The 22,504-nt window shown below is 38.3% G+C and overlaps 1 protein-coding gene across 6 annotated transcripts in view; it reads right to left on the reverse strand.

Moving 5' to 3' along the window:
* Positions 1–22,504, reverse strand: part of lpp (LIM domain containing preferred translocation partner in lipoma) — a 206,936-nt gene that overhangs the window by 93,701 nt on the left and 90,731 nt on the right. For all 6 annotated transcript variants that reach the window (XM_088348866.1, XM_088348864.1, XM_088348863.1 and 3 more), the window contains one exon: positions 130–654. In XM_088348866.1, coding sequence (XP_088204992.1) covers positions 130–654 — 525 coding nt within the window. The remainder of the gene's footprint in view (positions 1–129; positions 655–22,504) is intronic.

Below are 22,504 nucleotides of genomic sequence, written 5' to 3' on the forward strand. Positions count from 1 at the left end.
CATTTCAAGTTGTTAGTTCCAGCCCTAGTATTTATCATGTCTTATAGTAAAATGCTAATCGGCAGAAAAACTTTAGTACGAAAATCCGATTTAAAAACACTATAAAACGAGAGATCACACAGCTCTTACCTTTGGTGGAACGACAGGTCCAGAAGAGTAAAGGTCCAAGCTCTGAGGCACATCAGTGATGATGGTCTTTTTGGGGCCTGTTGCTTGGTACGGTTGTGGCTCGGATCTTCTGTAGGCCTGCTGTTCCTGATAGGCCCCAGGACCTCCAGGGGAGAACCCTGGCTGCGGCGGCCCGTAGGCGAAGTCAGGCCCTTTGGCCTGGGCCGGCATGTACTGCACCTGGGTGGGGCTACGTGCCTGTGGCTGCCCCCCTCCGAAGTATTGCCCGCCAGCGGTGGGGTGCTGGGGGCTAGGCTGGGCAGCCCGAACTTGTACGTTGAAGGTGGGCTGGCTTGGTGTAGAGGCAGTGGCGTAGGATGCGGCCACAGGCTGGAGCTTAGCGGGTAGCGTTGACGAGCTGCCCGGGGCCTGGACTTTGGGTGTGGACTTCTTGGTAGCTGTCAGAGGTGGTTGATTTGGGATGACCATGCGCTTGTAACCTGCCACTGGAGCATTCGGGGTGGACACTGTAGAAGGGCCAAGTGTCTGGACACGGAAAATCACAGAAAAGTATTCATGAAAATCGACAGCCACAATAGTTTGAAGAGTTTGGGGAAAGGCAACAAACATTTTTACCGTATTTCCTCGTGTATAACTCACAGGGCGGCATTAGCTCAGGAGGTAAAGTGCTCGTCTTGGGATCAAGACATTGCAGGATCGATTCCCGGCTCCTCCATGTTATATGTCGAAGTGTCCTTGGGCAAGACACTGAATCCCTAATGCCCCCAACAAGCAGGTAGGCATGGCTGCATGGCCGCTATTGGTGTGTGAATGGGTAAGTGTGAAGCACATTGTAAAGCGCTTTGGGAGGTCTTCATTGACTTGAAAAGCACTATATAAATGCAGACCAATTACCATTTACTTGTGTAAAACAAGCACCATCAAGAATTACCGTAATTATTATAGAACGTCCAACGCAGGTGATTTGGACTTTGTTGCTGAAATAGGACTGTCTTGTGGGTTGAGAGTTGTGGTTGTCTTCAATGTTTTGACTGATCAATCATTGTGCAAATATGGTAGTATTACCATAAGACATTGGTTATAAAACGCACCCAAACGTTTTGTTATGCTTAAAAATACATGTTGTAAATGGTAAATGGCCTGCATTTATATAGCGCTTTTCAAGTCAATGAAGACTTAACAAGGCACTTTACAATGTGCTTCACACTTACCCATTAACACACACACACACACCAATAGGGAGTCAGCCATACAAGGCGCCTACCTGTTTATTGGGGGCATTAGGAATACAGTGTCTTGCCCAAGGACACTTCGACATATAACACGGAGGAGCCGGGAATCGGACCTGTGAACTCTTGATCCCAAGACGAGTGCTCTACCTCCTGAGCTAATGCTGCCCTAATGTTGTACACGAATAAATATGCCAATATGAGATTCAAAAAAAATAAATAAGGCAATATTAGCTATGGAAAAAAACGATTTTAACTCGTTTATGATGCAGCATGTGTTTCCTCTATAATTTTGTGTCATGTTCTATAAGTAACACTTCACAGGTTTAATAAAAACATTCATTCATCCTCAATTTTTGCACTTTAATTTCATTAGCTTCCCTTTTAGTCCTATTTGATGTTGACGTGACACTTCACAACATTGTGTACATTCATCTATTTCACATGTGAATGCCGAAGAAAACCTTCACTATTGTAATTTGCACCAAGAATCATTCTGTATTTTTTTGTTCACTGTGCATTACCTATCCTTGATAAAAGTGTCATTTTTGGTAACAGATTTTCGCACATGAATGTATTTCAATCCATGTATATATGAAGGAATTTTTCAATTAGGTGAATGGGAGAATTTTGCAATTAATATTTTTTCTTTGATTTAGATTTAGCCCACTAAAATAGAAACTAAAGGCTACTGATGGTGAATGTAGCTTTTTTCAAATCATTTTCATGTTCATGAATATTTGTTGTTTTTATTTTAGTATTTTATTCATTTTTGAAAATTAGAGTGAGAATATAGAGAATATATGGGTAATCTTTTCAGTAGGTTCAATTAGGTTTATTTAAAAATTGTCAACATTGGATCAGTCCGGCCATCGGCTTGTAGCCAATATTGTTTCTTTGCCCTCTGTCCGTTTGACTTTGACACGCCTGATCGATGTGTTCTGAGGAGCCAGACCATTTTTGTTTGGGCATATGTAGTTGTCCCTACTAATTTAATTATTTTGCCATAATATTACACCCTCCTCCAGTACATTATCAAACAGAGTTGCTCAACAACGGTGTGTGGGTTCACGCTAGTCTCTGTCATTTCCCCGATGAGTGCTAGATGATCCAGTGATGGTCCCGACTCACCAGACGAGTGGAATAGCAAAGGTCTTGATGTTTAGCTTTTCGTTTTGTTCCCCTTTTGCTTTAACTTTGAGTAATTAACTTTTTTTGTCTTTAGGCGCTAACCTAATAAGACCGTCCAAGGTTAATGACAGACCCTTTTTAGACAGTGTCTGACACCGATACGTGGCGTTGGATGGGACACAATTAAGACTGACACTGTCAATACTTTAACCTCGACTCCTGTGATTGAGACGTTATTATCTACGCCGGCCTTGAAAGCCTGCTGGCGTCTGGCCGGGCGCCTCGCTCGTCGCAACTCTTCCCAGGAAACACGGAGAGCGTCGCAAATCTCTGTGATTTAGCATCTTTTCCCGCTTGAGCCGTCCCGAGTCAGCACAAGTGTTGTGTGGCGTTTCCAGGCTGTGCAACCGTTTATCCTATCCAACGACCTTCTCTCTGCCCATTAGCTGTAGATTGTATGTCTGCTGTCAAAAAACTTCTGAATTCACCCAGTTGCCTCATTGCGGTGAATTTTGAATGGGAAAAAAAAATCTGCATTTTTGAGTGAATTCATGGTCGTGTCAATGACTGCATTCGTTAGGAACAATCCCTTAACACTAAAAAAGATGAAATCGGGACCTCATAGTAATTTAATCAAGGAAGAACACGCCATTGGGAAGCAACTATGTCACAGTCCACAGCGAAAATGCAAAGTTACAAATATTTCCAGACTAAAACTGGAGACTCAAATCAGCTCCTGTGAGTTAGCATGTGCGTTTCCTGCCATACCGACCTGATCCTGCGCACTTTTGTTGTGCTTTGTTATTATACTGAATGAATGTTATATTTCTATGTTCATTTTCTTTTTGAATGTGTTTGTAGTGATCAAGAATACATTATATAGTTATTTAGCGTTAACGTGGATGATTTGGGGAGGAAGGGAACGGACTGGTTGGTTTTCAATTCTTTATTATGGGTGAAATTTGTTCGAGATACAAGAAATTGTAGGTAGTAACTCGATCCAGGAATGTATTAATCTCATATGTGGAGGAGCCATTTAATTCTTGTTGAAAAATACGGAACCATAAGCAAACTGGGTGGACTTAATAAATCGTGTAGCTTCTTCTAACATACACAACATTGTGGATTGGCCCTAGGTCATGATCTACAAAAATAACTAGACTTCCACAAAACTAAGTGGCGCAAATAAGAAACCTAAATCCAGAGTAAATACACAACATTGTGGATGTGAGCACCCATAGCAATGATTTAAAAATAAATGTAATTAAAAAAAAAAACAACAACAACAAAAAATAAATCAAAGAAAATTGATTTTTGTTTAATCGGAACATAATTTGCAACTTCATTAGGATTGATGCAGGTTGCCTTTAGCATTGCTGTAGGCAACCTAGCAATAACATTAGCGTACTTTGTGAACGTCAGAGCTACATGCGACATGTTTGTCCAAATCTGATCTAATCCACGTAAAAGGTGTAGCCTTGAGGAAGCATTAGAGCCCCGGAAAAAAAACATGTTGTGGGAACACAAGCGTACATGTTCATCAGGAAAGGGGGATGACTTTTTCCTGCATATGTATGGGGAGAAATCTCCACTGTGCCCTTTAGGAAGAAACATTACTTCATTTAAATGTTTCATGGCTTTTAAAGAGTGCCGATTATTCATTTATCTTTTCAGCCCTCCAGAGCTAGCATTGGAGTTAGCACGTCCAAGGCTAATGCAAATCAGAGGGCCTCCTCCAAAAATAATTACGCCGCCATGGTGGATTTTCTACCAATTATGCCGCTGGACGTGCAATGAAGTTAATCCAATGTGGAGCATCAGTCTCCGCCTGAGTTGAAATACATTTCTGGGATTCGACTATACAGATAGCATGTCTAAGCGGCCTTTTTGTCATTAAGTTCCTACAATCCCTCCCCAAAAAAAGATAAAACGGGTTTTTTTCTGTGCGTGTTGATGAAAATATATCATTTGTCAAATGATACAAAGATCCCCAGTTGTTAGAAAAACCCTTTCTGATCGGTCTTAGCTCACCGCGTATAGTTTATGTCAAAGTCAAGGCCAGCAGGTCAATTACTTCTTTGTCAGGAGAGCGGGTTTGGTGGTATCGTTTAATTTTGTCGGAAAATATATGGTGTGGGTCTCACTAAGGAAGGGTTTTCTAGGTCCCCCGGTATGATTTTGATGCATTATTGTATCATACAGCGAGAATCGTTGCATTTTTTCCACATTACGTTACTTATTGAAGAAAGTGTTATTATGGTTTATGGATGATTAAACTGTTTTGTATTTTATTCTAATTATATTTAAAACCATATCTTGGTTGAGCTAAGGATAGAAAATTCCATTTTTTTTCCCCCCCTTAGCTCTTCAGCAATCATCTTGTGGGCAATTTCTTTGTTTGGCCCTGCCGTCCATTTGATTTTGACACCCCATGCATTACATGAAACGAGTTTTTGACCATGATGTTGAAACTGGCCCCCAGGCACCCTAAAATATTTACACAATGCTTCAACAGCAAATGCTTGGGTGGACATCACAAGCCAACAGCGCAAAGCATCCATGCATTGTGAGTGAAGTTTGGTGATGCATTAAAAGGAAAAAATTAAAAAGACCCAGAGCTACTTTTCTCTTGGGATTTTCCTAAAGCTTAAAAAAAGGCAAATCCTCCACTCTGGTGATTTGAAATGCAAAGTTAACAGTTTTTAGCAAGCACCCCCCAAAAGGCAGCTGGAGAAGCCTCTAATCTTCACCCTCTTGTGTCGAAAGCCTTTCTTGAGATTCTCTGACGAATTTCACGCTCAGCTTGTTGGGTAAAAGAGTTTGGTTTTAGGAGTTGCCGAGAGAGCCTGCTCCGCGTCGCAGGTGTGAAGTGGCTAGCTGGTGAGTTTAACAAACTCATTTTACTATTATACTATTAAACTCTTAAACTCGCGCCCAACCCGACATTTGTGTCGCTGTTCATACCTAAAATGTCAATCACTACATTCATGTTCGGGCCCAGAAACGGAATGAATCCGTCGTGCGGATCCTTTACCGCACAACACAAAGACAAGGAAACAAAGAAAAATGACTGGTGCATAATTATTAAAAAAGAAAAAAAACAATAAAAAGTCAGCGGGAGAGAAGCCTGACCAGGCCATCACAAATAAAATATGAAAATCGGATACGCTACAGCGTTAGCATCCACGAGTACTTCCGCAAACAATGGATACAAGAGGAACATAGAAGTCACAGGTGATCGTATAAAAGTTTGAAATGTGAACAATCTCACAAAAATATCGGATTTCACCCAAAATTCGGAATTGCGAATTAAGGTTTGCAGTGTGAACCTAGCCTTAGATACATGCCCACACCTGAACCTTTAGCTGTGACGCCCACTTCACCCTTAAGCTTCATCAACGTCGTCAGCTACGTCCGCTGCCATTTTAAACAGGGCGCACCGCACAATTTGAAGAAAATTTGAGACTTTTATATGTGTCTTCTGGCCGTGAAAATAAGGTAATTGGTTAGGCCCAGGTTGGGTCAGGCTATGATGCTCCCTGGCCCGGGTCGGGCTTTGATACCCCCTGGCCAGGGTCGGGCTAGATCTTTTTAGGCCCGATCTTACCTCCAAACCAGGGATCAGGAACCTTTCAAACCCAAAGAGCCATAAAGGCAGAAATATTTAAAAACAAATTTTAAGAGAGCCACACCATATATTTTCAGACAAAATTCAACAAAACCACCGAATCCGCTCCCCAAACAAAGACTAATTCTTCAGCACATAATATTTCAGTGTGTTGTTTGATGATTTTACCAAATCCATGAAATAATAATAATGCCAGAATCTGTGGCCCATATCAATATAATTACACCACTTAAAATATGTCTCCCGCCCTCAGTTACTTAAGAGTGTTGAGGCTCATTTTGACCAGCGTATGTTGTTTGACACCCTGACTGTAAAACTGTAGTTATTCCCTATATATACAGTCGTACCTACACTTACGAAGAGATTGTAAGTAGACGCACCTTTTCAATGTAAATTCGCTAATCCATTCCAAGAAATGCAAAAGTATGATTTTTTTTTTATTAATCAATCATAAAAAAGCATCAGAACATGAAACATATACATGTTAAAATTACAGTACCACACCAAAAACTTAAGACAAGAGGCACACAATGTAAAAAAATCAAGGAAAAAAGGAAATAATAAAAATATTCTGTTACATTTTAACTTGCCTCTTTGTTTAATAATAATAATAATAATTTCCTTGTATTGTCATTCTGTGTAACAATGTACACAGAACGAAATGTCGATTGCACCTGACCCGTTGTAGCGAGCCGATGCAGCCGCAGCCAACAGAGGGCGCCGCCGACCACTTTTTAAGTCTTAGGAATGACTCGGCCGGGGCGCGAACCACCGACCTCCCAGTCTCAAAGCGAGCGCCTTACCATCTAGGCTACTGAGCTGGTATACTGGTCCTTAGCAGTGTTTTTTGTGTCTTGTTCCTTAAAGAACTGATCCAATGACGTCTGCTTTTGCCGACTTTTGACAATCCCTCAGAAATGCGCGAGGCAGACGTCGTCATAACGAGCAATAACCCGACCAGTCAAAACTTTTTTGGAGTGATGAAGTTCCACGAATTCCAAGACTTCATGGAATTTTGCCAAGATGTACTTAATTTTGGCGGATGAAATGATGGGTGCGTCCTCCTCCTCGTCATCTCTAAAGACTTCCTGCACAGCGGTGTGTTGCATCGCCTCCAATTCCTGCAGCTCTGTTGTTGAAAGCTCCTCGTTGTGCTCCTGTATCAGCTCATTGATATCAATTTCATCCACCTCTAGACCCATGTCCTTTCCCAGTGAAATAATTGTGTCTACTTCATTCTCCACTCCTCAATATCTTGCTGGGCAACAACATCAGGTCACAGCTTTCTCCAGGTCGCATAAGGCTACATCTGGTCATCTCCTGCCAGGCCTTTGGAAGGAGCAGTAAATTTTAGCGCTTCCTTCTGTTTAATAATCGTGGCGATCGTAGATGTATTACGACCATCTATTTTGGTGACATCACAAATACACATCCCCTTTTCATACCGTTCAATTATTTCCTGCTTTGTTGCAATGTCCAGAAACACTATTTTCCGTTTCCTTTCTCCTTGCTGCTCACTTTACCAATTCTTTTCTCCTTGCTGCTCACTTTTCCGAATGTCGTTCTTGGGGTCTATCATTAATATTTTTGTATCGCCAGCATACAGTAGAGTACAGTACTGTTTACAGAGCGGAAATGGGATTGGAAGTGGATACAAAGAGGAAGTGGGCACAAAGAATAAGCGGTAGACACAAAAGCATGCCAGAGCTCACGCATACGAATCGGGTTGTCAGGTACAGTACTGCGGAGCGCCAAAAAGCAGCGCACACGGTATTGGTCTGTTTATTCGTATCCTGAAAACAAATTTGTGCCTCTAGGTTATTTTTTTACGCTCAGTTTGCTTGTAACCTGAAAAATTCATATGTAGAGACGTTCGTAAGTAGAGGTATGACTGTACTAGACTGAACCTTTTGCTGGGTTAGTGTTGTTTTGGCTTTTCATGTGCCAAAGTCAGCTATAATCACTGCAGAGAAATGTGCAACAGTCAAATTTGATCACCGGGACATATGTACTTATGAAAAGAGCCATAGGTAACCCACCCCTGCTCTAAACTTAACACACAACAAGAACATTTAAATTCTCTGTATAATAATAAAACATTCTATGTTATTTAAGTGTTGCAAGCTAAGTGCTTATACTAGACGAAGACTCCATTCAAATGCTAAGAAAAAAACTAGCATCAACGGTATATATTTTTTTTTTTAAATAGCGAACATTCTCACACAAATTGGGTTTTGGGTTGTAACATTAGCTGCAACATGGTGGACAATTATATCAGCTTCCTGGTGAGCCTAAATAAACATTTCTTTACAAGTATTTAAAATAATTTTCTACAATGAATTACTTTTTTTAGGGGGAGTTAAGTAATGCACAATGTTCCTTTAAGGTTGTATGCAACGTATCAGATGTTAATGAGCAACTAAAGTACACAAATGCAACTTAGCATTAGCAAAAATGTGAGGCGAGAGAGTCAATTTCTCTCTTCAATTAATAATTTCCTGTGTTTAAAATTTAGCATAAAGGTTAAAAACGCATGTAAGTCATTAAGAAGTGTTCAAAATAATTATTTTGGGTCTATTTGAGCTTTGAGTAAAACAGAATTAGCAAAATAATACTACTTCGGGTGTTCAGCGTCCTTTCTGGTTCAGCAATCTTGTAGTAAACAGTCTCATGCTATAGCTAACATGACAATTGCATGTCCAATCTGTCTCATCCATGTTGAGAATTAAAAAAGCAATGCCGCAAATTCTAAAATTGTTTATTTGATTTCCAAACTGTATTTTGTATTAGTTCAGACAGATGTCATTGAACTGTATTGTATTGTTGCAGTTTTCACCATCCAGAAAAGGATATTAAAACTTCAATTAAACACACTTGTGGTCACATCAATCGTTCTTTGGTGGTTTAACTTTGTGTCATAATGATGACACAACAGTACCCATGCACCATTTAGGGCGGCAGTGGCTCAGGAGGTAGAGCGATCGTCTTGGGATAAAGAGATCGCAGTTCGAATCCCGGCTCCTCCGTGTTACATGTCGAAGTGTCCTTGGGTAAGACACTGAACCCCTAATACCCCCAATAAGCAGGTTAGCGCCTTACATGGCTGCAAGGCCGCTATTGGGAAATGTGGAGCACATTGTAAAGCGCTTTGGGAAGTCATTGACTTGAAAAGCGCTATATAAATGCAGATCATTTCATTTCATTTCATTTCATATTTCACAGAGTATAGCACATTCGCCTAACATGCGAAAGGGACCCTGTTCGAATCCGGGTGGAAACATATGTTGGCCTCAGGAGGGATGAGTGCCACCAGGCTGTAACTTGCCCAGGATAAACAGCAGAAAATGGTGCCCCTACGACCCTAGTGGTTAAGGGATCCAACCATCCAACCAACCATATTAAAGGTTACAGCATACAACACTGTTACTCAAAGTTTGTTTATGAGTTTGCATTGAATGAAATGAACCATGTGATTATATGGTGGCAGGCTAATAACGGCAGTAAAGCCCTTCTAACATTTTGTAATTTGCCTTTGATTATTTGAGCAAAGCCACAGTGGCCAGTGGCAGATGTGAAGTGGAAGGTCAATCTGGGGGCAGGTTCAGGGTTTTGACAGGGGCTGCCCACTGCGGGCTAGCATAGCTTAGCTTCAAGGTGAACGGGCAAACGGCGGGGGATGCTCTGCCTTGTTCCATCAGGGTTCGTTAGTCATCGGCTATTTTGCCTTTGATAAACAGGGCGGGCCAATGACAAAGCATGGTCGCAGCTGCTAACCTGACTTTACAGCAAGAGGGTGGGGGAGTCCGAAAAACAATGCTAACAGGCTCAACTCAACTGCTGTCACTGTAAATTATGACACACATACACAATTTGAGGACATTCTCACTGTGAGTAATACGCCCAATGATGGACTTTTTTACTTTGTGGAAAATGTCATAACATCCGGTTGTCAACTATGCAGCATGTTGACAACACATGCGAACAAAATTGTTGGTAATGGTCTGGTAATGAAAGACGAATCCATATTTAGCAACCCCAAAAAGCAGACCTCAGGCCTTAGACCTGGAAAAACATTGTGGTATAGCCTAAAATCTTTAAGATAATTACATAGAGATCTTCTGCCAAGTATGTCCTCTCATTAACAACACATCATCATTTCCATATGTATAATATTAGAAAGTATGGACAACAACTCAGATGAGGGTCATGCCTTCCACAATAATAGGCGACAGAGTAATCAGTAATCCCTCGCCGTTATTGACTTTTCATGGTTTTGCTACTTTGTGGATTTTCACCCTGCATTGTGTTCTTCATTCTGATTAGTATAACAGTCTGCCCTGCATCATTAACAATGCGATCTATGCTGGACATGTTAAACAGTTTGATGAAATGACATTACGTATGTCTTTTTCTATTAAGAGTTTCATGTCAATAAAACGCTCTGGACCCACAAAAGCCCCGAAAGGCAGAGGAAGATACTTTTAATAACCCACAAAGTTGAACTTCTCAACATGCTAAAGGAAGGTTAAAGCATTTTTATGCCAAATATTTGCTTCCCTATTGATGAAAAATGCGATTTCTGAGGGGTATTCTTTTATATAATAAACAGGTATTTGCTGGATTTCACAACATTTTTTATTTGTTCTGTTTTTTTTTTGTTTTGTAATATTGAATGGCACTTTTTAAAGTGGCATTTAACAAAAACAAACAAACATTTGACCAGTTAGAGCAGAGGTGGACAACCCGGGCCTCGAGGGCAACCTGTCCTGCATGTTTTTGTTGTTGTTAATTAATTTATTCTGAATATGCAAGGCTTCCTGATAATTGTCAAAAAAAATTCAGGAAATTAAAACATGTAAAAATGGAAAAAAGAAAAATGAGGGAGTATCACACACACACTAATATATATATATATATATATATATATATATATATATATATACACACACACATATACACACAAACACATTTCCCCAGCAATCGTTCATGGTCATTATCATTTTTGGAGGTTACTCTTCTTCAACTCAGATGATACAAATAAATGTTTAGCTAGATAGCAAGTTTGAAGTTGCTTGTTAAGCATCTTGGTGAACGTAATCCTTTGCATTGAAGAAGAGAGATCTCCAAAATCCTGCAGGACATGCGGCCCTTGAGGAACTGGTTGCCCACTTTTGTCTCTCTGTATGATGTCACTCGACATACCCTCTGTCCTCTGATAGGCTGACAGCCGGTAGTAACGATTGCCATCTCAGAACAGTGACTTGGTCAAGAGCTCCCAAGTGTCAGCGAGCACACAAAGAAGTCCAGTTGTCTTTGTGCATCACTATCACCATCGGCTCAGCTACCTACCACTCTATATTTACACTCGGGGTCAGAAGGCCTCGATGTGGAGCTAATGTCACGTCAGACGCGTGACACACCAACAGTAGCAGAGTACTGGAAATGGCATTGAGATGCCGGCCGGCTTGGGCAAGGCGGCCCGAGGGCTTCCGGGCGTCACGTTGCAACCGTCAGAGCGTCTTTCCGTGGCGGCATGTCACAATACGGCAACGTGATCCACCGTTTGGATGCTCACTCTCACAACTCTCCAAGGGCATACAAAATAAGGCAGGGAAAACAATGGGCAGGAAATCATTGCATAGGAACAAAACGAAACCTAATCCTGTCTTAAAACTACAATGTGAAACACCAGCCTTGACAAAACCCTAGCTTGAATACCAACTATGAAACCCAAAGATAGGCTTGGGTTCCAAACCTAACACAAAACCCTACCAAACTTAAACCTGTCGTTAATCTGAATTTAAAACCCTAACCCTTCTCTAAAAGGGAATTGAAAGCTCATTAAGTGTTGTGTGTGCCAATATTTCTTTGACCCAAACGCATTTAAGACATTGTAAATTATGAAGCACATTCTATTGGGGAAAAAACTTCCGTTTACAAAAAAAAGTACTGATATTAATAATGATAAAAAATACACAGACTATTATACAAACAAGCATTTTTTAATAGAATTTGTAGGTCAAGGAATTTGTATTCATTTTACAAAACTTGAAGCACACCTAGAGGGAGCTGCCATCTTGCTGCCAAGGGTACCCCAGAAAAGCAAAACTTTGTAAGAGGCTGGACAAAAAATGAGAAGCAAAAGGCCATGTATTGGTCATTTTGAGTCTCTGTAGTTTGTATTCTTCCTAGTGCTTTTTAGCACTCGTTTAGGGTTGCGCAACACAATACAGTGACATCTAGTGGTCAAATATTATACACTCTCTTTAATGTATAATGTACGATTTAAACTAATCCTATCTAAAAAAAATTTAAAAAATTTGAAATAAAAAATATAATAAAACAAGCCATTCTAATCCACTTTGAAAAGTCAAAATCTTATGGTTAGTGTGTCCGGGACACTTGGGAATTCAAAGTAAAACTGATTAAAAACTTGTCAACAGATTTTTAAAAAACAGACTATTATTAATTTTTTTTTTTTTTTTTTTTTTTTTTACAACGGGTCAGGTGCAATCGACATTTCGTTCTGTGTACATTGTTACACAGAATGACAATACAAGGAAATTATTATTATTATTATTATTAGAGTAGAGATACATTACGAAAAAATATAAAAAACATTTTTTAGTATGATGTAAACGGTTAGAGAATACTCGCCAAATTTTTTTAAGAATCACGACAAAATCAAGATTGTAATTTTGTCTTAAAGAAATTGTAGTATATTTTGCCATATTGCCTAATCCTACTTTCCTACAGACAAACTTTGTCAGTATGAAGGAAACTCCAATCCAAATTTATGATAGGATAAACTAACTGCAACTGTTGCTTCTAAAACCTCTTTTGATTTTTTAATTTAAGGTAAAGTAAATATAATCACTGCAATAATGTCATAAAGTGAGCGCACGTTATGATGTGGACCCTAAAATTCTTAAAACCATAAAATTGAAACAAACTCCTAACCTATAATCAAATCTCAATATGAAGTTAATTTCAACCTTTATTTTATCTCAAAAGGAAAGGAAAGCATCGTAATGATCAAGGGTAAAAATTAGTATTTGGGTTTCAAAGAAGAGTTCATGTTTGATGGCACAAGGTCTGGCGGAGTAATTTTAGTCATATAACAATAACTAACAAACCGTGCTCAAAATATGTAACTTTATGGTCGCTAGATAAGGAAAACATTCTAAATGTAGCAAATTTAGCGGTCGATAAATTATTTGAATAAATAATTGATTGACGATAAAGGAGAGTTCAACATTTCCATTAGACACTCCTTGTCTTTTTGGAGCACAACATCAGTTTTGAGGACAGTTTCTTTAGAAAAAGGGATACATAAACCTCATAATCTGTCTCGTTAGCTAAAGAAAATGTAAACGTGACTTTAGAAGTCGGTTCAGTTCCGTTTGTCAAAGAAGTTTAGTCTACCTGGAAACTGTTGGGGCACTTTCGTATAAGCCACCTCCACGCAATTTGGGTAGGTGGGTGGATGGATCCCTTCACCACTCGGTTCACAGGGGACCATTTCCTGTGGTGTGTCTTGGGCAAGTACAGCCTGGTGGCACCCATTCCTCTCCAACAAATGTTTCCAACCGAGCTAGGACAAAATCCTACCAGCAAAGATCTTGACCTTTAGCGCACCTTACTATTGTAGAACTTGCGTTCAACATGCAGACTCCACTTTCAAACTTAAGTATGAACAAACACAGGAGAGCACTTACCGGTGGTCCAAAATAAATGGCCTGATGGTAAATTTTACAAAGCGAGGTTGTATGGCGCTAAACGGGCGGAAGAAACATGCGGCTGGCTGACTGGCGCGTCAATGAAAGATTCAGGCCACTCGATGAGATAGTTTTGTAAGTGGGCAAAGAACACAGCTTTGATTTCAGAGCAACATCAGAGGGTTGGTAATGATGATATCTGCTGATTGGCTCAATGTTATCTCAAAAACTTTGAGGACAAGCAACCATGTTTTACTAACTTTATTTCCTGCTTTTGAGAAAGAAAGAAAAAATAACATCTGGCCTTTTTTGAGTTATGCTTCCGATTTGTAAATAAAAGAGAAAAGAAGTACTTTAAAAAGACAGCCAAAAATGGGGAAAATCAAGAATGAAAAAGCTGATAAAACAGAAAATACAAAGGGAAAAAGAGAAAGGAGAAATAAAAGAAAAAAATGAAAACAAAAAAAAGAAGAAAATAGAAAATTAAAGAAAAAAACAAAACACTAACAATAGAAAAATTAAAATAAAAAAAAGAGGAAAAAGAGACAAAAGAAGAAAAATGAGAGGGCAAAAAGAATATGAGAAGGATGAGAAATGGAAAAAGTCTGGAAGAGAAAAAGTTGAAAAAAAGAAGACAAATAAAAGAAACCAATATAAAACAATAAGAAAACAATTTAAAAAGACAGGTTCTTGTTTTTTGAGGGGTACACTTGTCAACAAGATGGCCGACAAATATGTCAGCTCCCTGTAGGTGATCCTCATCTTAAATAAGACACTGTCCTTTTAAGGAAGCACACGTTTGCTTGTTTTTTTAATTTTCTAGAGACACGTTGTGTTTCGCGCCAAAAAAAGAATGTGCGATAACCTCTACTGTTTTTTTAATGTCAAAAGGTTGGCATGTATGTTATTATTGTTAATTTAATCAAATCATTAGTGTTTATGCATAACATGGGGGGAGGAATCAAGCCAGTTTGAAGTTTTTACTGAAATGAGGTTAACAGTGACCTCTAGGAACCAAAGCAAATAGGGATCAAGTGTGTCTTTGTTTTCGAGAAAAAGAAAATAAGATCACCGGCGGTTGCAAGCTGGAGGTCAGCGCAATGTGGTGTAGCTTGGTAGCAAGGGCGCTAAAGAAGCGGCTTGATGAGTGCTCTATTTTGACATTGGCCCTCGCCTCCTTGTTAACTCGCCAAAACAGAGATGATGAGCTCGGACAAGCGAACAGAAAAACTCTCTGAGGGAAACATTTAGAGGGAAAGGGAAGAAGCGCTTGGGTTTGTCCTCGTGTACACTAAACACATGAGTCGGTAGACAGCGTATCATGGTATCATACAGCGGATCACTAAGTGGAGCTGTACACGAGCCACGCAAGGGGTTGCGATGGGGGAACTAAATTGGAAAAAGGGGATTTAACTAGCATTGATGGAAATTGTTTTTTAAAATCTAACTAAGGCTGCTTAAAACCCTTTCCTTCTTAATGAATCCCATTTTGAATTTGCAACCTGATTTTCATCTTAATCCCTCTGGGAAACACTTGATCTTGAAATCAAAATCTTAACCACTAACCCAGGCAACCCGAAATTTTGAAAGAGCCATAACGGACCAAAAAACAAATTAGAGGTAAGATCGGGCCTAAAATATTCAGCCAGACCCAAGTTGCTAGTAGCCAAACCCGAACCCTCCCAAACCCGATGGATTAACTTGATTTGATAAATGAGCCCGAAATAAACCCAAAAATTTAATTTGCCGCCAATGGAAACACGAAGCTTTCCTCGGATGAATTAAGCAGCTCGGGGTTTACTTGGGACCAAGTCCCTCATATCAAGTGTGCAGTGCAAGTGCAGTGCCTAAATGAACGGTTTAGAGCTGATGTATGCATCTCTGTGACGTGCAGCCAACAAAATGAAACTGACCAAAATGGCACCGAAAATAAAATCAAATTCTGCAAATTACAAGCTGCAAACAGTGAAAAATTTGGCCAAAATGCAGAAAGAATGTTTATAAAGCTTGTAAGCTATTGGCAAGAAGCGGAAATTACGTCTGATGTGAGGGAGGTGGAAGGAGGAAGCCGCTTGTCACAGAGGAGGAATTTTTGGGGGGGATTTAGTTATTTGGAGTTAAACTGATAGTTTGGTAAGCATTTTCTTTAAATAATGACCTTACTAAAAGTAAGTGCATGTTGTGTAGATCATCCACGAAAGGACAAAAAAACAAAAAAAAATGGTGAGGGAGAGAATCCTGCCCGCCCCGACTTAATGATTAAAATTTTAAGCTAGAACCCGGCCCGAAATTCCAGCTGGGTTCAGGCCCGGGCCCAAGATCTTGCCTCTAAAGCAAACCAAATGGAGCCCCCAATTGTTTTTGGTTTGTCCACACCACTATGAGAACTCATCCAATGAGAAGTAAAATGTTGCATTTTGGTCACTTTGGTTCTCCATATTTTGTATTTTTCATGTGCTTTTTAGCACTTGTTTTTAGTTGTACTGCAACTACAACATACAGCAACAGCCAGTATTTAAATATACACCCTTTAAAGTGAAACATGTCTTAAAACAATTATATTCTTCATATTCTGGCCGTGCCCATTGTTATTTTTTAAGCACAATATTAGTGTTTTTTTTACAGACTATAAATCCTGTCAAAGTAAAAGTTATAACTTAGCCAAAAATTCCAAATTGGGTATAATTAAAAATATAACCAAAAAAGTAAGCTAAGCCTTTTCGAAAGGGACAGTGTGTATTATTTAGCACCTCGTAGTCGTAAAAACAACAACTATATTAATTAAAATAATATTATTGGTTTGAATAATGAGCAAAAAAACATGAATTATCATGAAATGGGACATTTGCAAAAAAAAAAAAAACTCGCAGGTCAAGAAATTTGCATTTATTTGACATAACAGGTAAAGGGACATGATTGTCTTCCATCTTGCTGCTATGGGTACCCCCAAAAACAAAAGCCTCTGTAGTTTGAATTCTTTGTTATTTTCTAGCAAAAATTTAAAATAGTTGACTGAGTCTGTTTTACCTTACTTCCATTTATTTACATAGTAAAAACATAGTAACATAATATGTTTTTATTTTAGAAATGCATATTAAATTTGGTGTCCTTCATGCTAATTAGTTACAAAAAGTAGCTCTAAGTTCTAAAAAGGTTGGCGACCCTTGCTCCAGAGCACCCTTCACATAAAACGTAATAGGACGAACAAGGGAGAATTATAGTCTGTAAAATTCAGTAAATGTGAAGCATCAAAGTTGGTGGCGACACAGCTCACTCAAGCCACCTTTTTTGCCACTTTTTCCCAATTTTAACGCCTCGGACGTGTCCTTCCCAGCGAAGCGTAAGGGCCGACCGATTGATTTTGAGCGGCTTGCTTGGTAATTGCCCGTAACTCATCCAGTCAAAGCCCGTTGCACTGCCTCGGTTACGACAGAGTTGGAGAGGACAGCGACGGAAAGGCTGGATTATGCACATACTTACCAACACAACTGTTTTATGGGTTAAAAAACGCCTACAGATTCTTCTTTTTTTTTTTTAATCGACGTCTTTTTGGGGGGTATTTAAACAATAACAAAATCGAGACTAGTATTTTAGTCTACAGCTCGTTTATTTTAAAGTAGAACTTAGTCTTTGTGTGTGAATAGACCCCTCCAATGATCGCATTAGATTTCCGTTTTGGTAAAAGATTGCCACTTCTGGTTTTAAACAAGCACTTAAGTACAGTACAATAGACGGGCGGACGGTTTGGGACAGACAGACAGGACAGACATACAACTGTTAAAGCCCCAGTGTGTGATATTATACCACTAGATAGCGCTGCTGTCTAATACAATGAAAACCAGAGCCACAGCAAGCAGAAAGACGCCAGACAAACATGGCGGGGACCTTAGGAATGGATTCCACTATGTAAAAGAAATGCAAATGTATTGACCAATAATTTATTTATCTAAAAAAATAACATCGGTATGATAGTTGGTGTATTTTTACCTAGTATCCAAATCAATGTTTTTTTTAAACTGAAGTTGCAACACCATGAGGTTTTAAAATTAAACGCTGTCCCTTTAAGCATATGGGATTCGAGTAGCTTACTAAATTTTAATAGCTAAAAACAATAATGATACCTTTAAAGAAAAATAAATAAAAGGTTTCACCTTAATTTTAGAACTACACAAGATTTTCACAGGTTTAGACTACTTAAACGGGCAGTGTCTATTATTTATCGCCTCTAGTGACAACAAAAACGTTATTAAAATGCATATACATTCATCTCAAAACAAAAATAATGCTCTTATAATTAAAAAATGGGGTAAGAATGTGTGTGTGTTTAATTCAATTTCTATTGTTTCTTGACATTATTCAAAGGGACAATCTGTATTATTTAGCACCTCCTCGTGGTGAAAAGAACTACATTCAATAAAAAAACAATACTGATTTGAATTATAAAAAAAAATCCATGAACTATCATACAACCATTATATTTTGAACATTCTTGGGTCGAAAAATGTGCATGTATTTTACATAACATCAGCCTAACTTAAAGGGAGCTGACATAATTGTCTGCCATCTTGCTGCTAGGCTTCCCAAAAAAACTCAAAAAGGCTGGGTAAAGAGATTAAAGGTAAAATGGTGCGTGTTGATCTCTTTAAGTCCCCATAGTTTGTATTCCTCCTTGTGCTTTTAAGCACTCCTTTTCGGTCGCTCAACACAATAGTGACAAGCAGTAGTCAAATAATACTCACTGTTTTTTTTAAATCAAACAAATGTCTAGTCAGTTTTACAGTACTGCAATGTTTTTTTTTTGGACAGTATCTTTTACTGATAATGGCTTTTTTAGAAAATGTTTTTGTCAAAGATTTTAATTTTGTTTTCCCTCCCTGTTCAATACTGGAATAATCATATTTCAAATAAGCAAACATTTCAGTCAATTTAATAAATTGAATGGATTATCTTATCTGTGTGATGATACCTCTAGTGTAAAAACATAAAATACGAATAAAAAATGCCAAAGATTATTTTACTGATTGAAATGTTTTTATCTTGCAAGAAAAAAACCTGAAAATGCGGAAAATACTCTGCCATTGGGGCAGTAATTTTATGTTGTAGTGCAGGGAGAGTGGATTGATTTGTTGCCTGATGGAGATATAATTTAATCAATACAATAATGTACATTTTGTATCGCAATGCCACAATGAATTTGTAGTTTGTATCCTGCCTAGTGCTTTTTAGCACTCTCTTTTGGTTGCACTACATCATATAGTGACCTCTAGTAGTCAAATAGTACACCCTACACCTTTAAAAAGGACCTATGGCTAAAAACTATAAATAGTTATCAAAGAAATGCTCTTTAAAAAAATAACAGACACAATCTTCTTCACATGTATATCCAGACACATTAAAAACAAAAATACATTTGAAACATTTCATGATTAAAACATGCACAACCATGTTGGCGGCAGCGCTCAGGTAGCTAAAAATATAGTAAAATATATACGTTTTTTTTAAACCACGTCAGGTAAAAGCAGCGGGTCGGCCATACATTAGTTAGCGCAGACCTTACTCCACGCTCAGTCCCGGACAGGTGCCTATTAATTTTTTACGGCGTGTTGACAAAAGCTTTCAGGTCCCTTTGGCTAATACGGTATAGCACATGTTTTCTCCCAACTAAGCTATGCACTTATACTATATTTTATTTAGGAAACAAAAAAAAGGCGAGCGGTACGTAAACAAGAAAGAGGCTGCGTACACCTACGTTTGTTAAGTTGCACCATCCATACATAGCATAAAGCTTTCCCTGTATAGACTTTTCGAAAGGTCATACTGAATGCTTTTCAAGTACCGTATTCTCCGCACTATAAGGCGCACCTAAAAGCCTTCATTTTTTTTAAAAAGCTTACCAATGGCCTTGTAATATGGTACGCCTTATATATGGATCAATATTGAGTCGCGAAAGGTCTTGCAACTACAGTAAGCAACTGCTGACTAGATTTCCCACCGTAGGAGTAGTCCGCGGTGGGTACTGGGATACATATATGCCATCGTTTCATTTCCTAACCAATGTGTCAATCATCATTTGAATCAGTCACTATTGGCATTTACAGCTCGTTTCGGCTAAAGCGGGGTAAAACAGCCTGCAATTGGCTGGAAAAGATGTGTATCACAAGTTAGGTTGGGCTTTTGAAAAAATTATATTAGCTGTTTATTCTTCCTCTAGTACACAGGTGTCAAACAGGCGGCCCAGATCAGGCCCGCTAAGGGATTGAATCCAGCCCGCGAGACAACACTCAGAGAAGCGCAAGGGAAAAACAAGCTGCAGGTCGAAATATGTCAACTCGATGTTGCCAAAGCCAGGTGTCTCTCACAAAGACACTGTACTTGCATTTCTCTTTTTTTCTCTCTCTCTCTCTCTCTCTCTCTCTCTCTCTCTCTCTCTCTCTCTCTCTCTCTCTCTCTCTCTCTCTCTCTCTCTCTCTCTCTCTCTCTCTCTCTCTCTCTCTCTCTCTCTCTCTCTCTCTCTCTCTCTCTCTCTCTCTCTCACGTATTTTGCTCTAACTTCATTTTATTCCTTTTTACTCTTTTCTCTTTCTCTGTTCCTACCCTTCACACTTTCTTTTCTCTTTTCTCTCCTTCTGTCTTTCTATTTCTCTTTGGATTTCTTTCTCCCTCTCCCTTTCTTTCCCCCTCTCTCACGACTTCTCTTTTTATCTCTTTTGTTTCTCACGCTCTCTCCCTTTCTTTGTCCCACCCTCTCTCTTCTTTCCCCTCCTCTTTCTCTTATTTCTTTATCTCTCGGCCCCCGACAGAATGTTTGTTCTATCGTGCGGCCCCCGACTTAAAATGAGTTTGACACCCCTGCTCTAGTATATCATAAAATTATTTTTGAATGCATTTTTGCCCAATTTCGTTGTCACAATATGTTAACCCATTTTGTAACAATGACAATAAAGGTCTATTATATTCTGTTCTATTTTTCACAAGAGGGACAAATAATACATTTTTTTAAATGATTAAACTTTGAATTCTATATTTGTTTAATAGTTTTTTTCCCCACTTTCTTATATGATTTTTTATGTGTTTTTTTTCAATCAAATGTCAAAATAATAAATTATCTAGTTATACTGTTGTTTTTGGATTAAAAAGAATAAAAAACTGTATTTGAGTATGCTTAAAAATAGTTTCTAAAACAGTATTTCCAATAAGTAAACAATTTTGTAAGTAAATTAAAAAAATGTTTTAGATGGGCCAATTTCTATGTTTTTCATTCTGATTATAGAAAATGAAATATTAATCCAAGCATAGACATCGACTTTTAAATGAAATTGTGAATGCTTTAGGTTTTTTTTAGAATGGTGCAATGTTTTTAGATGATTTCTTTTTTTCATCTGACTTTAAAAATAAAAAGATATACAACTTTATATAAAACCTTTACTTTTCAATCAAATTGTGCATTCTATTTCCTAGTTCTTTCCTAAAAAACTCTGACAATTGAAAAAAAATGCAAACCAGTTGCTTTGCTGCTTTCAGGGATACAGTCTTAGTTACTTTGTATTTTGTTTTAATCCAAAAGGTTGCTCTTCAACATCCAATTATGCTACGAACACACTGAGCCACAACATTTTTTAATACATTTAAATCACGTGTCTGTCCTACATTGATTGAAATGATTTAGTTTTGTGCCCAAGGCTTCTGAGTTTCTTTTAATATCCTTAAAAATCAACTGGTTTATGTAGGTCGAGGCACATTTAGTCACTATTGCCAAACAAAAAGGGGGCCAACTTCTTTCTTCAGTATTTTAAAGGAGTAATACCGTTTTCCCCCTGAACAAGGCATCTCTTTAAAACATTGACGAAAAGATTAACAAAAAAATGGGTCAACAATCAAGAATTGAATTATTGCTGAAGTGCAGCCCACATGAAGAAAAAAAATAATCAATTGTTCAAACTTGTATAAAAAAAATTATAGCAGTCTTACTTATTCTTTGTCAGTTAGCATACCAGTTGCATAGAAGTTAGCATATGAGCCAAACAGCAGACATGTCTCAAAGTCTCAATCCAATCAATTATTTTTTACTTCATTTTTTGTGTTTATATTTATTGGCCAAGATTTTTAAATTTCATAACCCTTTGAATATCTTTTACTTAAAAGTAGTGTCCATATCTTCAAAATATTCTTCTTGCTGACGCCATCTTATGACTGAAATAATCTTTGTGACCTCTGTGAGGCTGCTTGTTTTGTGCGTGCAAGTAAATGACTCTCTTAGATGTGCTCGAATCAACTTCTTTCTCTTTTTGGGGTTTCAGCAGTTATATTTAACAGTTGTTTCCCAACAGACACTCATCATCTCAGAGTATACCAATCCAGTATACTCGTACAACATTGAAAAGCCATTGTACTACTTGAAAAGTCATGCGTTTATGGACAGCGTTAGATAAATACCTTTAAAATGACCCATTTTTATATAATTAAAAAAAAAAAACTACGTATTTTTAGCAACACTATTATAACTTTGAAATGCCATTTCTATTTTTTTGTCTTAAATAATCCTTTGTGGGGTAAAATTTTCTTTTCTTATTTTGATTTTGAACATGTCTTCTTCGCAAAAAAAAAATGTAACAGGGGTGAACACCTAAAAACTGTGCTTTCAGTCTACTCTGTTTGGGTAGAAAAATTGG

The sequence above is a fragment of the Urocampus carinirostris genome, chromosome 12 (genome assembly GCF_059441175.1).
Source record: "Urocampus carinirostris isolate Australia breed hairy pipefish chromosome 12, RoL_Ucar_1.0, whole genome shotgun sequence".
Taxonomy (NCBI): domain Eukaryota; kingdom Metazoa; phylum Chordata; class Actinopteri; order Syngnathiformes; family Syngnathidae; genus Urocampus; species Urocampus carinirostris.